This window comes from Neofelis nebulosa, chromosome 2 (genome assembly GCF_028018385.1).
Source record: "Neofelis nebulosa isolate mNeoNeb1 chromosome 2, mNeoNeb1.pri, whole genome shotgun sequence".
Taxonomy (NCBI): Eukaryota; Metazoa; Chordata; class Mammalia; order Carnivora; family Felidae; genus Neofelis; species Neofelis nebulosa.
Genome location: NC_080783.1, coordinates 4827166 through 4844218, shown reverse-complemented (window position 1 = coordinate 4844218; position 17053 = coordinate 4827166). Strand labels below are relative to the sequence as shown.

General features: G+C 50.4%; 1 protein-coding gene across 20 annotated transcripts in view; it reads left to right on the top strand.

The window, feature by feature from the left end:
* AGAP1 (ArfGAP with GTPase domain, ankyrin repeat and PH domain 1) overlaps positions 1-17053 on the top strand; it is a 549180-nt gene that overhangs the window by 339728 nt on the left and 192399 nt on the right. For all 20 annotated transcript variants that reach the window (XR_009253932.1, XM_058700362.1, XM_058700369.1 and 17 more), the window contains one exon: positions 2025-2129. Coding sequence is in view for 19 of the 20 variants with exons in the window: in XM_058700362.1 (XP_058556345.1) it covers positions 2025-2129 (105 nt within the window). In the remaining variant the exon portion in view is untranslated. The remainder of the gene's footprint in view (positions 1-2024; positions 2130-17053) is intronic.

Genomic DNA, 17053 nt, shown 5'->3' with positions numbered 1-17053 from the left:
AGTGACTTGCCCTCTGTCTGGTGCTCACTGTGCAGTGTGACCTGAATCGCCCTGGTTTGTCACCAGCATCCGGCTTCTGTTTGCTGATCCCCGTGCCATATTTGGATTAGGTTGGTTTTTCGTAGGGTCTAAGAAATCAAGGTACGTTGAGCTTTGCCTTGTGTTTTCTTCAAATAAGAAGAACCTGCAAAGAAATGACCTTCCACCAAGGTTCCCTTGTGCGTTTCTTCAACCTTAAGAATACTTTCCTCCAGAAACGATGTTTAACCAGTGTCCGGACTCCCCAGCTGGCTCAGCATCCATCACTCACGGTGGCGAAATATCAGAGACAAAGCAGTATTGTCACAGTATTGGGAATTATTTGGAGCTCGAACCTAATTATCGCCTAAAAGTGCTTATGTGATATTTTCTTGGATTTTTTCTTGTGCTGTGGCTCTGGGGGGATAGCGGCGTCAGTTAGGAGGTCGGAGGAAGCAGGCCCCAGTTCCCCAGGAGACTCAGGGGCGTCTGCTTCTAGGAGACTCCATTTCATACCGAGAACCGGCCTTGGGCCTTGGTCCGGGTGAATTAACTCACACCATGCTTGGGCCTTCTCAGTCGTGGTTTCCATCCTGTGAGTTCCAAAATGGACTTGGGGAGGAAAAGCAAGCCGGGAGACTCTCCAGTCTTCCTTGTTCCACGAGGTCAGGAGCCGAACGGTCCCAATGTGGAAGCTCGGGTCGAGATAGTCCGACCTGGGAGGGCGTGAAGCCCCACCAGGGAGGGAAAGCGCAAAGTCGAGGCCGAGCTCAGTGCTGGCCACCGGTTTTCAACCCAGAGAGGCCAAGAGAAGACGTGGGAGGTTCGCGGGGAACTGAGCGTTCAAGCAGGAGGGAGCTCCTTCAGTCGTCCAGGGAGCCTTCGTTAAACATGCTTCAGAGCGCAAGGGCATCAAATTCTGAATGGTTTTCAGGAAGCCCTAACATGATTTCATTAAAGGCAGATTGATTATACACGATTGTTCTATTAAATCCTGCCACTAAATTTACAAGTGGAATTTTGTTTTTAGTAAGTTAGAAATCCGAAATGAAAAACTATAAAACAAAATGTTCTTATTTGGGGGAGCCTGGGTGGCTCAGTGGGTTAAGTGTCCGACTTGGGCTCAGGTCATGATCTTGCATTCGTGGGTTGAAGCCCCGCGTTGGGCTCTGTGCTGACAGCTCAGCCTGGAGCCTGCTTTGGATTCTGTGTCTCCCTCTCTCTCTGCCCCTCCTCCACTTATGATCTGTCTCTCTCTCTCTCTCTCTCTCTCTCTCTCTGATAAATAAACATTAAAAAAAAATTTTTAATGTGCTTATTTGTAAATATCATAAGTTTCAGAATTCAGTTAATGTGTTATTTTTAGAAAAAAGAACTTAGGTTTCCTTTTTTAAAACATACCTTGGGGCGCCTGAGTGGCTCAGTCGGTTAAGCGTCCAACTTTGGCTCAGGTCATGATCTCACGGTCCGTGAGTTCATACCCCGCATCAGGCTCTGTGCTGACAGCTTGGAGCCTCGAGCCTGTTTCGGATTCTCTGTCTCCCTCTCTCTCTCTGACCCTTCCCCATTCGTGCTCTGTCTCTGTCTCAAAAATAAATAAAAACGTTTAAAAATTTTTTAAATAAACGAATAAATAAATAAGTAAATAAATAAAACATACCTTTAGTTCCAAATGTGCTTAGTTATGGGAAGGGTGTGGGGCACATAACATCACGGTGGCTTCATGGTGGTTGGTATTGTATTTGTTGAACAAACGGTCCCCTCTGCAGCACTCATGAGATTCCCAAAGTGAAGTTCTATACGCACACACACAAACTGGTTGAACATATGTGTTGTGCGTAAAGGAGAGGAGAAAAGCCAAATTGCCAAGTGAAAAATAAGTGTAAAGTTTCCATTTTAAGATGACAAGAGAAATGAATGTTTCAGATTTTTAACGTTATCTGTCTGCTTTTTAAGAAAACTCACGCAAGACTTTGTGAATTTATATTTGGCTCCTTTTGCTTCAGGGCATGCTGCTGAAGCGAAGCGGCAAATCTTTGAACAAGGAGTGGAAGAAGAAATACGTCACCCTGTGTGACAACGGCGTGCTGACCTATCACCCAAGTTTACATGTGAGTATGGCCCCTTGGCTCGGTCAGCAGGCCCAGAACTCAGCTCACACGTTGGGCGTGTGTGTGTGTGTGTGTGTGTGTGTGTGTGTTGGGGGCTGGGGGTCCCCACAGCGTCAGGCCTCTGGCCCCCGTTTGAAGTTAAAGTAGTATTGGGTCTCCTACTCCATCACGAGATAAATAAAATGCCCCTCGCTCTCTCCATCGGACCACATGTCTCTCTCTTCCCCTTCCTAACAGCCGATCTCTGGCTCTCTGATTCTGCGAGGAGTTACAATAAAAGGGACAGGTGAAGTGAAATTTTAAATGGAAGTAAAAAGACAAGAGCAGGTAGCAAAAGAGACAAGAGAGCTTATATCTGCAAATCTAGAATAAAGGAAATGATTGCATTGGAACCCAGGAATCGGCTCTGAGCAGCTGAGAAAAACAGTAAGTTAAGCGCAGTTCGTGACTCAGTTTTTATTGTCAGACAAGAGCACATATTGTAAGGTAAGAGCCCCCTTTCTACATGTGTTCATGTAAAGTGCATTATGTTGGCGATTTCTAGAAGATGGATTAAAAAGCAGAATCAATGTCACTTTGGGGGGAAAGTGCAAGGCTTTAGAAAGCTTTGATAAAATCTGAAGATGGGGCGTTAGTGGTATTTCTGTAACAACACATGCCATGAATCTTGCATGATTATCTGTCTTGAGGTAGGTCAATGTGGAGATTAGACTATATAGCTCATTTGGTTATATCACTGTGTTAAGCTTTGCATTGAAAAATTACAGTTATGAACCAGAAGTTAGACATAAAGGCATTGAAGAAGATTTAGAATCATTCCCAGAGGGCCACCTGGGGAACATGACTGCTAGCATTTGGGGTATACACTCCCCGCCATTTCTATGCGTATGTGCTTTTTCCTCCCACAACCACGCAGTCACCCTGTGTTCGCTGTCTGGGGTCCACCTTCCTAGATGATGACAGATCACGTGCACGTCCCCACGTCAGCAGATACACTCGTGTGCCACCATTGTTGACGGTTACGTGACATCCGTCGTGGGGATGTGCCCTCATCGGTCTGACAGTGTCTCCAAAACGGACATGTTTACTTTGAATTACTTTTAATGTTTTGAGTAACTCTAATCAGTGTCCTCTGTTGACATCTCTTTGCCTTTACCTGTGTTCCCCCTGATGCCCAGCAATCGGCTTCCTTAGTTGAAGAGTCTCGCCCTCTCATGGCTTTTGGGCATATGTTGCCAGACTCCTGGAAAGAGTTATCAGTCTTTCTCCTCTGGCAGGAAACCAGAGGGCTTTTACCCTGCACGCGGGTGAACGTTTACCTTCACAGTAATGTATCTATGATATTCCGCCAGGATAAGTAACGAGTGGCATCCTTATTGTTTAATTTGCTTCCTGGGGTGAATTCCTTTCTTCTCCTTTGTGTCCTACAGCTCTGCCTTTACCTTTCAGGAGCGTGTTGAAAAACGGGTGTTCGTTAGGCATCTCTGACTTATTTCTGATGTTGATGGGGTCGCCTCCCGTGCTTTAACCATTCCAAAGACTCCAGAGCTATAAATTCTTCATTGTACTGAGGGGATTCCCTTGTGCTTGCCTTATTTTGGCTTATTTGGGAATAGATTCAGGTTGCTTCTCCGGGTGGCCTCCCAATCAGAGGGACTTCGTGCCAGTCCCCGGAGGCCTGCCTGTGACCATTCCCGCGTCTCCTGCAGCCCGCTGCCCGCCTGCATGGGAGCGCCAGGATAGTGCTGGGTCTGCCCCTCTCTCCCCAGCATGGCCCCATCCGCTGGGGAGCTGCCCTCTACCTGGCTCCCTTCTTCTGGAGACCCTGCCAGGGAGCACAGGGGGTCTGACTGTTGCCCCAGTTGCTTTATGTTAGTCAGAGAGAGAAGAGTGATCCAAATATCCTTCTTGCCACGGACTCACCGACCAGTAAAAAGTGGGGTCTGACCGATGAGCATTTCAAGCCACCTTACGCTCGCCAGCCAAGCTCAGGCTTGGTCAGAGGGACGTTTGCTCCTCCTTGCCAAAGGGGAAACGTGTCACAACGGTGTGTCCCTGCGCATCCCAGCCTCTCCGTAAATGTCATCACCATTCCGTCTTCGAAAATATTCCCACATGGGCTGCTTCTTGTGGTGCCCCTCCGTGTTTGCCAGTTCCTTTTTTTTCTTCAATACGTGTGTATGCGTGGATGTTGTCGGAGTACGGAAGAGGAGCTCAGCAGGGCTTTGTTTTATAATTACATGGCAGGCGAGAGCCAATCACTTTAAAGTGCAATTCCATTAATGCCGGTCTCCCGGGAACTGAAATTATTGATGCAAATACACACGCCCCACCCCCCCCCCATGGGGGCAGGGTCACCTAGGGATGGACTTGAATTACTAGAGCAGGGAGAGAGGGCATGGCCTTCGTTGTAACCCTCCTCTGATATTGTCACCACCAAGCTTTGGAAATTTGGAGAGGAAGTGAGTTCCGGGTAGGTGTTCTCTTCCAAGTTGCTAGAGAGCTGCAGATCCCTCACGGTGGAGTGAGTCTGGCATTCTTTGGCTCACGACGGGAAGACCCATCAAGGGAACGCCCACGGGCAGAGGCCAGACTTTCTCTCGTAAGACATCGGGGAGCACGCGGGATGTGTCGCAAATTCGAGTCTTAAAATTGCAGACCGTATAGAACGTCCCCATTATTTCAGTGTAGGAAACGTCAAAAGGTGCTAGAAGGCAGTGATACCAGTTAAACTGATCACACTGTAACACCCGCGTTCTCAGTTGCCCCCGGGCTGTACTATGGCCGGAACCCACGAAGGATGCTTCTGCTGCAAGTGGGTGAAATATTGGAGAAATCTGCCCAGATCGGTGGCTTTGGGTTTCATTACCGTTGACCATCACCCCTATTACTGGTCCCCAGCAGAGCGTCCACACTGAGCTGAAATAGCATAGCCTACAGCCCGCGCCTCTCCAGGGAGCAAAGGAAAAGAACCCGGCTAAACCATCTGGTGTATTTAGATAGAGTTTTCTAAAAGATTCGGTGTTTCTCAGCAGTGGAGTCACTGGGCCAGCTGCTGGCATGTACCCCTGACTTTCGATGGTTAGGTAATTTATTTACCAAAAAGGAACCTGGCATGTTTTTCTGCGCGTGGGATTCTAATAAGGTGACGCTTCCATAACAGGGTGAGCTGTGGGGGTTTGAGAGCACCGGGCTTGAGGATGCACGGAACATGGGGAATTCAGACAGGTACCGGGCAGGGCCGCACAGCGGCCCCTTCGCAACCCACGTGTCGCCCTGTGGCTCTCGTCACTGGCACAGACGTGTGCTTACGGTGCGCGTGTCTGCTGCTCACGCTCCCCTCAGGCTGGACCCGGACTCCAGCAGCAGCCACCTTCAACTTGGTGATGGTGGTAAACCCAGGGAGCCGGATGGGGGTCTTGCACCCAGAGAAGATTGGAGCAGAGTAAGGGACTGAATCGAGTTCAAAGGGATGTAGGTCAGCATGGTGAGGGCCCTAATCATTTCATTAGAAGTTCAGATTGTGAGCCCCTGCGGGGCTCAGTTGGTCGAGCGTCTGACTCTGGACCTCCGCTCAGGTCGTGATCTCGAGGTTCGTGAATTCGGGCCCCACGTCGGGCTCTGCGCTGACAGCTCGGAGCCTGGAGCCTGCTCTGGACTCTGTGTCTCCCTCTTCTCTCTGCCCCTCCCCTGCTCATTCTCTCTCTCTCCCTCTCTCAAAAAAAAAAAAAAAAAAGATCTGCCAGAAGAAGTGAGTTATAATCCTTAAAGACGCCGATGCCATTTGCTTATGACACCGCTGTCCGTGGAAGTGTTTACGTAGAAGATCATCCTTCAGACACGAACCCCGAGTTTGAGCCCCAAGGAGAGGTCCTGTGCACGCTGGTGTGGTGGAAAATGAAGGCAGCCCCTCAACAGAACACATCATCAGTGCGTGGTCCCCGGCTGTGGGCCGAGCTTACGGGATCCCGGTGGAAAGACGAGCTTTTTGAAACCGTGGCTTAGGACACAGGCTGCGGGTCATGAGTTGGGGGCCCCTGGCCCCGCGGCCCTCGGTGGGGTTGGCGTGAGGCCGACGGGCTCGCCGTGTGCCTGGAACGGGTCAGCTACTGGGGAAGCTCCTGGAAGCCGGTCTCTGAGGACTGCCTGCCAATCTCGGTGCTCGGGCAGGTTCTACAGGCACAAGGACATTAAGCAGGGACCTCTGTGGGGTGGGGCCCCCAGGGTGTCATTTCCCACCGGTCTCAAGGCTTCACATTCCTCTTCCTTCCCTCCCATCCTTTTCCCAGTCAGCTCTTCTTCCAGGCCTTCATTCTTCCCAGGGTTGTGGCATCATCCCTAGAAGGGTCTGTCCGTCCCGAGCCCCAGGCTCAGCCCCGGTGCCCTGACACACAGCATGGCCTCCCTCCATCATTCCTATGGCGCGGGCTTTCTCTGTGCTGGAGGTGGGAGTCATTGAGAGGAAGCCTCTCGCCCCGGCCCTGTTTCCTGCCCTTGGAAACCTTAAACAAGAGACCCTCTTGTCCAGAAGCAGAGGGTGGAGTTGCGTGTGCGTGGCCAGACTGTAGGAGGCGACGGTCGCTCTGGAGATCAGGCGCAAACAGGGAAAGGACTGACCCAACCCAGACTGAGAAAGTGTCCCGGAAGTCGACCGCAGCAGTATCTCCAGGCCCCGGACTTGCTCGCTCTGCGCTCCGTGTAGACCCACCTCACCCGCTGCCACACCTCCTCTCCTGTTTGGGCTTGTCCCCAGAGGCTCAGGAGCCGTCAGCTGGACTGCTTCCCGCCTATGGGTCCCTACACCGCCTGCGTCACGGGGAGCCGTGGGAGGTGCGGCACAGGCGACGGGAGTGACCGTGAGTCTCGGCTGTTCCTCAGGACGGGTGGTTCCCGCACCGGCTGCCCTCAGCCGTCGCAGGTGCCGTGACAGGGGCCGGCTGGCCGAAGAGGCGCTCTGGCCAGCGTGGGGACGGCCACAGGTGCGGAGTGACGGCTCCACGCCTGAGCGTGGCCACAGCTGCTCGACGGTGGGCCTGGGCCACCCGCCTCTGCACAGGTTGGAACCTGCCCCCGGACCTTCTGAGCCCACATCCGTGTTGTTCGGCATTCCTTCCGGGCCGTGCCTGTTACCGTGGACATCGAGGACCCGGCTGGCCAGTGTCCACCCCGGAAATCTGGAAGAAGAATCCCCTGGGTGGAAAGTTGGGTGACAGTGTCTTCCAAGGTCACTTCCGATTCCAGAGGTACCCCCGCCCCGGCCAAACCTCAGCAAACTGAGGCCGATGGAGTCAGCTGGACTCCCGAGGTCGGAGCTGCTGAGTGAGATCAGGGAGTCACGTGGGCAGGCGTGAAGCCCGGGGCCCAGGAAAACCCCGTTCACTTGATTCATCCTTCTCAAGATGCTGCCTGTCATTAAATTAAACCTACAGCTCGGTGTAGGTAACAGGCGGAAGGTTCAACCAAAATAATGACGCTGCTCTGGGTTTGTGGATGCTCCCGCGGGGTGGTCAGCCGCACAGGTTAGCCCAGGCCGCAGGACTGTCCCTGCTGAGACCTGGCGGAGGTCCAGGCCCCCTGGGACTAGTGGCCACCCTCCCTCCGGAACTGACCGGCTTAGCTCCCCCTCCACCTCCACTGGGCACTCTACAGACAGCCCCTAACTCGTACGATTAAACTGTGCGGGGGCAGGCTTCTCACGCTGCTCGGTGGTCGGTGTTTTCGGGTCTCTGGAAATTGGTACACCTGCAAACCTTTAAAAAGCCCTCCCTGCCTAACTTTCTCGGGGGAGATAGGGTGCGTGTGTCTGGTGTGTGACACTTGGCCGGATCACGGTCAGGCTGGGCGAAGGACGGCCTGTTGTGTGGACTTAAATAGGAGCCTTAGGGAGCACCTTGATAGAAAAACGGAGGGGATAATGAGATAGAACTCAGACCTCGGGGCTCCACATCTCAGCATCGCTGCCTATTCATCTTCCGTGTCGAGAGAGCAGCCGTCGAGGGCACGGCTGACAGAGGTGCATGCGCCGGGATTGCGAAGAGGGAGCTCGTGGCCACACGGTCAGGCCGAGGACCTCATGGGGCCCCGCCCGGGAAGGCTGCCCCGGCTTCCTCTGAGGGCACGGGGTGGCTGGAGGAGCCCGCCTGGCTGACATGGGCTCAAATTGCTCACCCTTTGGAAAACCTTCTCCTGGGATCCCTTTCTCACTCTGCACGGGGTCCGAGTTGGAAGCAGCCGTGTTTCTGTCCGCTCTCCCTGACGCACAGAACTCGACTTGCCCTTCTCACGGCAACACTGCCCCCTGAGCGGCTTAGGCCCTCCCGCTGCACAACACCTCCGATTCTGAATGCTGTTGACGTTTGTTTGTTTTTTCCGTGTTGGGGAGAGTCAGACTTGGACTCTTGAGTTATCATCGGAATGCTGATTTCTGCACATTTTCAGGTTCTAATCAGGTGGAAAATCCACCTCTTGACGGGTGCAAAAGAGACGAAAAGATCCGGGGTGATTTCCTAAGTGGGTATTCATCTCACAAGAAATAACACGAGAGAAAAAGGAAGATATTTACGTTGTGAGAACAGCAGCTCTCGCCTGTACCCACTGCTGGTGATCACCATTTAAAATACACACAACCTTCACATCGAATAAGGACATTTTCCTGGAGGACTGAGGAATCGCTACGAATCCGTGATCAGCCCCTTCAGCTAGCTTTGCACACCTGCTCAGGTAGACCTCAGATTTCCCAAGGCCGTGATCACTGAGTCACGGTCAAGAGAAACTCTTCATTGGTTTCCCCAAAACATTGCAGAAGTCAGACTAGCCTGAGTCTAGATGATGAGGCAGATCAGTCCAAAGCCCAAATTTCTAGATGCGCAACGTCTTGAGCGATAGAATGACTGATAATCTCGAGGACAGTGTCCCCCGTTCTTTACCGAGGACAGCAGCGTCAGACGCACCCCGTCTGTGACACGCTACTCCACGAAGCGTGATTCCTTCTGTGATGAACAGCTATTTGGTCTTGCTTCCCCTTTATAAGCCGCAGTGCCACAAGCTGTCTTCCGGTCTGTGTGTTCTCTTCCAGCGTGGCTTCTTCTGTTTCCAGTGTGCTGTCCATCCTGCGGGGTGGGGGGGACCTTCAGGCCCTTCCTCCACAAGAAGTCCTCCCTGATTGCCTGGCAGACCAGCTGTTCTGGTGTCTTCCGGCATCTGTACTGCCCCTGTCTAGCCTAGTCTAATTGAAGGCAGGGACTGTGCCCTGCTCCCCACTGTCGGCTCAGGGCTAGTGTGGGCACGTGACCCCTGCGATGTCTTTGCTCCTCTACGGCCTGGGCTGAGAGCCTCACGGGTGATGATCCTGGCTCTACTTTGAAAATCACAGCGAGACTGGGGCGGAGAAGATGAACCGTGTTGCACAGCCGTACCTCCCTGGGTGTAGATTAGCTTACGGCAGGTGGGGGGAGGGGGACGCACACTCGTGGTATTATATACAAAAGCCATGAACTCTTTAACCAGTGCTGGAACCCCCCCCCCCTCCCCCAAACAAGCCATTTTAAAGTGGATTAGGAAAATAGGTAGTTACTGAGGAGCAGCGATCTGGAGCTCTGGCTGCAGGTGAGCCTTTCTGTTCTGGTCTGACCGCCAGCAAATGGGGATGGGTTTGTAAACTGGGTGGAAGTTTCTAGAGTGGCTGGAGTCAGCCCTGGGGAAGCAGAAAAACCCCAAGTTTGTTGTGATGAGGGTAAAGGGATACCCCCTAGGGGGATACGGTGCAGCTTTGTTGAGGTTAAGGTAGAAGTTGGGAGTGTTCTCTGCCTCCCCCGGGAATAACCGCTGTCGGGTTGTCCTATGTGAGTGGTTTCACCGGCAGACCTGGCCCTCCAAGCCCGAGGTGGGAACGTCACCTCGAGGAGCTCCACGTATAGGTTTTGTTTGCTTCAAATCGCACTTAATGCTTTGCCTCTTTCCAAGAAAGGCTTTCAGGCAGCTTAGGACAGACAGTTGACAGGAAAGTAAGAGCATACATCTGCGGGGGTGCCCGGGTGGCTCAGTCAGTTGAGCGTCCAACTTAGGCTCAGGTCATGATCACGGTTTGTGGGTTTGAGCCCTGCGTAGGGCTCTGTGCTGACAATGCAGAGCCTGCTTGGGATTCTCTCTTTCTCTCTCTCTCTCTCTCTCTCTCTCACTCTCGCTCTCGCTCTCTCTCGCGCTCTCACAAAAGTAAACATTAAAAAACCCACCACACATAGTCACCTAAGAACATAGGCCATACTTGTACACACAGAACTTCGTTTGAATTTGTTTTACGTAGAGAAAGAAGTCATGATATGGTGGGTCTCTGGCCTTCAGAACACCGTTACCTCCATTCATCTTAAAATTCCTTCTTTCCTTAATTTCCTTCCTTCCTTCCTTCCTTGATTTCCTTCCTTCCTTGAGGGCTTCCTTCAGTTTCCTGTGCTGATTCCTTCTGATGCACAGGTGGGAACCTGCACTTGTGATTTCCACACCGCGATGGCCTGGATGGAGCCCCGAGGAGCACCAGGACTTGGGGGCCCTCTTTGGGAACCCCCAAGCCCCTCATTCGAGGTCCAGGACTCTGGTCACTCCACCATCACATGGATCTCTGCCTTCACTGCTCCCTGGGAACTCATCTGGGAGGACCTCTGCCTGCAGTCCCGCCGACAGGTGGTTTCCGAAACCCCACGTCTCCCAGACTTTCAGACCTGCGTGTCTGCTCCATTTGGCCAGCGTGGTGTCCTGCCCACCAGGGTTTCCAGAATTCAGCCACTGTCTGCTATGCAGGGAAGGGCAGTTCTCCCTGTGCTTTTTTCCACATCGCCTTGTGCTTTTCATCATATTGTTACTTCCTTCCGTCTACTTGATTCTGTTAAATGATTCCATGGTGGAGAAGATCCCCACTCTGCTTAGGATGGAGGCCTCACCCCTTGTTGAGACCTCCCCAGGCCTCGCCTGGTCCCCCCTGCCGTGTTCTCTGGCCTCCCGACCCTAATACAGCCGCTTGCGCCAGAAATGCTCGTTCCTGTCCCTCCCCTTTGCCAGACAAACTCTGCTCATCGGTCCAGACTTGAATGTCACTTCTCCGGAGTTCCCTCCACCGGGCGTGTTGGGGCGCACCTGCTGTGCGTGCCCTCCCCTTGCTGCGTTCCGTCGTTCCTCTGTTCTCTTGGCTTATGTCGCTGCCTGATTCTCCCACAAGACTGGGAGCTCTTGGAGCAGAGACCCCTGGGGTCCTGTTGCCTGCATCTCCTGCACATCGGCGCCGTCTTGTCGAATGAAGAAGAAGGCACGAGTGGCCACACGCGTGGGCTGTCCTCACACCTGCAGGCCTGCGGTTCCTGGAATCGGAAGCAGAGGAAGCTGCCTCCTGATGCTTTCAAGCCACAGAAATAAGGCACAGCCGTATCCAGCCCCACCTGCTGCAAACAGAAGAAGAGGTCCCCACGGTGGGAGAAGAGCTTAAGGTTTCGTTGTGTCTTGTTTTTTAATTGTAAAATACACCTCACATAAAATTTACCATCTTTGCCGTTTTCCAGCGTGTAGTTCAGCGTTCGGTGCATCCTCCTTGTGCAGCCAGTCTCCAGAACCTCTTCATCTTGAAGCACCTGAACCCCTGTGCTTTTCACGCCAAATCCCCGTTTCTCTCCCCGCACCCCCGTTTGCTGCCGGTCTCTGTGAATTCGTTCTACTCTTTGATTACCTCCCGTGAGTGGAATCGCACGGTATTTGTCGTTCTGTGACTGACGCATTTTCGTCAGCACAAAATCCTTGAAGTCCATGCGCATGGTAGCAGGGGCTAGGGCTTCCCTCCTTCCTAAGGCTGAATAATATTCTCTTCTGTGTGTACAGAACATTTCGTTTTATCCGTTCATCTGTGGAGGGATGTTTGCATGTCTCCCTCCTCCGGGCCGTTGTGAATAGTGCTGCTGTGCACGTGGGTGTGCAAATGCCTCTTGAGGTTTCGTTGTCTGAACCACAACACGCAAACACTATAGAGGATGACTGAATTTCGTACACGTCCAGCCTTCTCCAGGGCCTGCGGTGGAATATGCTGGGTGCGGTCCTGAACAGAGTGAACTGGGGAGGGGTCCCTGGGGTATGAAAGCAGCGGCCCGGCCCTAGTCATATGGGTTGGTCAGGAGCCCTCTGAGCGTTGGGGAGGCGGTCCCCTCTGTGCCTCCAATGACCTGGGAACTGTCCCTGGCATTCACCCATCAGTTTCAGATGGGGTGATGAACCGTTTTTCCCAGATGGCAGTGCTTTCAAACACGTGCAATGATACTGCCAAGGTATTCTAAGTATTTTCAGGGAATATTGACAACTTTCGTTAAAAAGAATGACTGCAGGGGCGCCTGGATGGCTCAGATGGTTAAGCGTCCGACTTCGGCTCAGGTCGTGATCCCACAGTTCATGAGTTTGAGCCCCGTGCCAGGTTCTGTGCTGACAGCTCGGAGCCTGGAGCCTGCTTTGGATTCTGTGTCTCCCCTCTCTCTCTGGCCCTCCCGGCTCACACTGTCTCTCTCTGTCTCTCAAAGGTAAATAAACCTTAAAAAATTATTTTAAACAACAAATTTATTTTTTAAAAAAATGACTACTGATACACTCCTACCTTTTGCATATAAACAAAAAAGTTAGATTCTTTACCAAAGTCTTATTTCTGCCTAAGTAATTTCTTATTTATTTTGTAGAGCCCTGAGGGTTTGCAAAGTGTTTAGATTTCCAAATAAAATGGCCAAAATGCATGCTGGCTATGGAACAGGTTCCCCGTGTTGATCACACAGTGTGTAGGGCGTGACCAGACAAAAAAAAAAAGTCCTCTTTCTCTATAAATAAACCACCCAATATCCTAGATCCTACCTAACCTATTTTTTTCAACATTGAAAAATCCTTCTGCCTTATTTTCTAAAAAAAAAAAAAAAAAAAGTATATGTGTGTTTCTGTAAATACACAGATTTAAATGTAGCCTGTGGATTGGAGTCTTGAAAGCTTCTAGTAGAGTCGATGGGACATTGTCCTATCATACACAGCATGATATTTCATCCTTTGAGCCCAATCTGTATCATTTTGTTTTCCATCTTTGGTCTTTTTAGTACTCTTAACCATAGCCAGAATTCTCGCGAAAAGGTAAATAAATCAAAACCATTGGTTTTCTTCAACTGACAGTAAGTCACAGCCGCGGACTCTGCGGGAGAGGACGGACGTGGGGGGTAGCGAGGAAATCTTTCACTTCTACTAAGAAACGGAATCCCATTATTACATCTTATAAATATTTTCTTCTGCGGCTCGTAACCCAATTGCTGGCTTGTCGCTAAGGTCTTGCAAGGAGGAGAGGGGTGGAGGTGGAGGCCCGCCGCTTCTCAGGTGTGCCTGTGGCCCCAAATGGAAACCAATCAAGGTGCGATTTATGTTCATTAAGTGCTTGTCAAAACTGAAAAATTTTCTAATCAACAGCAATCTAGCCGGGGCCCTCTCAATGGCTGGGAGTGCTACCTCCTCGGCGTCGGCTGTTTGCCTGTTACAACTCTAGGCTAAAATCCGCTGATGATTACATTAGGCTAAGCTGCGGAGTAAATGAACCACATCTTATTTAGGTGCCACTAGCTTCACTGTAGTCCTGCCCCGCAGGGCACTTGATAGCATTTTATGGCTTTAAAATTAGTGTAGCTTCCCATTTGCTGCAGGGCGCTGCATGTTATGCCTTTGAACTCAATAAGCAAGGGGAAGGGGGCCTTTTGTTTTCCCCCGGATTTTTCTCCCTTGCATTTTAGGCAATTTTGTTTTGCATCTTTTCCAGACGGCATTTTGCAATAAAAATGTCTGACTACCGTATACAAGCCTCCCCCACCACAAAAAAAAAAAAAAAAAAAAAAAAAAAAAAAAAAAAAAAGGAAAGAAAAGGGGAAAGAAAAAGAAGGGAGGAAGAAGGGTGGGGAGAAAAAAAGAGAAAGTAGAAACCGTCTTGCGTTTGCAGAGGCCAATTATTTTTTTTCCTATGCTGGGAAGTGAAAAGTCACTTTGAGGGTCACCCCCAATGACTTTTTATGTCAGAATTGCTACCCGAAGTGGGAACAACACCTTTTTAAAAAAAAATTTTTTTTTATGTTTATTTTTTGAGAGAGAGAGACAGAGTGTGAGCAGGGGAGAGGGGCAGAGAGAAAGGGAAACAGAATCCGGAACAGGCTCCAGGCTCTGAGCTGTCAGCACAGAGCCCAACGTGGGGCTCAGACCTGCAAACCGTGAGATCATGACCTGAGCCATAGTCGGACGCTCAACCGACTGAGCCACCCAGGCGCCCCTGGAATAACACCTTTAACTCAGGAAATGCCCACATAAAATCAGAGGGCAAATATTCCAGAATTTTTACTGGACACAGTAGGCAGAACCATCATTCGCTGAGGGCTTTGACCCTCTCGCAGACACTTCGCACGTTATCTCAGGTGATCCTCGCACATGAGGTAAGAACTGTTCATCCCCCTATTTTTAAAGATATGGAAATGGGGACCAAGCATGATTAAGTAGCAGGTCTGAGGACACAACTCCAAGGTTGGATCCTGGGCTTGGTCCCCAAGGCCATCCTCTGGCCAGAAGGAGGCTGACTTTGTCCTTGGCAGACGTGTTTAGGAAATCAGAATGTCTCAAGAGTCCATGAACTGACTGCTCCTCATTGGAAATGAATCTGCTCGAATCACTGTAAACCACCATGGCAGCAGTAACATCAGGGAAATGGATGAACTCCTGTTAAAGCAAGGCATCAGGAGGAAAGAAGCGATGAGCCTTCCGTACGGGTGTGGTGAATGTTTCAGAACTAGAAGAAGTCCTGGGGCGCCTGGGTGGTTCAGTCGGTTAAGCGTCCGACTTCGGCTCAGGTCATGATCTCAACGGTTCATAGGTTCGAGCCCCACGTCGGGTTCTGTGCTGACGGCTCAGAGCCTGGAGCCTGCTTCGGATTCTGTGTCTTCCTCTCTCTGTGCCCCTCCCCTGCTTGCTCTGTCTCTTAAGTGTGAATAAATTTTTAAAAATAATAAAAAAAAAAAAAGTCCTTAAATTTTGTGGTGGGCAACAATGGATATGGGAGATTTCTGTCCTACTTTGGGTCAATTGGTAGAAGAAAAAGCATAGCGATCATTAGTGCCCCCCGCCCCCCGAGGACAGACCATGTCCTTAAAAATCTGCCTCTTTAAGAGCTGAGTATTCTGGCAAATTCATCGTGAGACATCTGGAATCTTCAAGAGCTTCAGATCTGATACCGTTATGACGAGCATTCCTATCTCATTCTAAACTTCCCAGATCTAACTGCCGGTCCAGTTGTTTCAAGCCATGATTAATTATTAAAGTACTCATATAGCCAAGGAAAGGCGCTAGCTCCTTCGAGTTCATCGTCATGAAATTTCACTCATGCTTGCCTTTCGAAGAGGCCTACAGTGACTGGGAAGACAGGAAGCCATTTCCATACCGACACATTCATTTTGTACGGGCTGGGTTTGAGCACGCATGGGTTACAACTGGGTAATATTCAATTTAACCTAAAATGAGGAAAATCTTTCTTGCAGTGGAAAGCTCAATCGACTAGGTCAATCAAGACAGATACAATCAGGGAGCAAAAGGTATATTCATTATTCAATTTAGAGTTTTCTGCTGTTTTGATTTCTATTATAATAACCCAGCCCCCTGGGCTAACGTTGGACTTTAGCCCACGCGTGTTGGAGGCTGGCCACCAGACTGGAGAGGTGGCCTGCTTGGAGCTGTCCATGGTGCGTGAAGTGCACCGCCACCGATGCCCGTGATGCTTCACAGCCTGCCCTTCTACCCAGTCTTATGTCACTACCTGGCCCTGATCCCCCATGATGTCTCACCAGCCTTCCTTCCTACCCGGTCTTATGTGACTCCCTGGCCCTGTAAAGCCTTTATTAACCAAAGAATTGGATGTCATAACCGTGGGCTTTCGTCTCCGTCACCAGTAGACATCCACTTCACCAGGTACCTTCTTCCTGTGGTGGCCACACGTCACGTTGACGTGCGCTCACAAGCTTTGGTCGAGCGGTCTTCGCAAAGGCAGTTCCGAAAGCGAAACCCTGCAATTCTGTTGGCTGTCTGGGGAAACAAAAATCATTGCTCATAGGGTGTTTCGCTTTGAAGCTGCCTCCTACCTCGCTATTGTGACTGGTCCTTTGGAGAGAAGGAGAAATTGTCTTCTTTGAGTTATGTGATCTGAAAGGACACGGCCAGAAGATTTCTCATAGTTTTACGATATTTCCATAGTATTTTTAGGGTGTCGGTTTCCTCTGTGCCCATGACTATAGATGAGGCTATTGTTTATTATTCAGAAATGTTGGACTTGAACATTTGCTTAGTCTCTTTGAATGGACGGTATTATGTGTGTCTTTATAGATTAGTTTCCTTTGAAAAGAGTATTAAATGGAGTTGGGAATAGCAGTGCATCTAACAATGGGCTCTCTTACATACTTTTTTTTTTTGAGCGCAGAAGTAAGGATTTTTAAAAATAGAACTTATACAAACTACAGTTCCTCTTTGAACCTGGACATTCATGAAGTGCAATGAAAATCAGGAGAATGAGTCAATCCTTTCCTCCAGGAAAAGACAAACAATCTGAGGAACATCTCTAATATCTCTGCGTAGATCCGGCTCTTTCCCCCTGTATGCTGTGCGCATAAAGTCGCGTGTGCGTAGCCGTTGGCCATTTTGCAAACGTTGAACTGGACGAGTGGTTCTTGAGCCTTGTGGCTTCAGGACCCCTTTGCCTTCTTAAAAAATAACTGAGGAATCCAAAAGTGCTTTTGTTTCTGTAGGTTGTATCTAATTGATACTTAGCACATTACAATTCAAAACTAAGGAAATTTGTAAATATTCACATAACTCATTTAAAATCATAAACCACCTGGAGCGCCTGGGTGGCT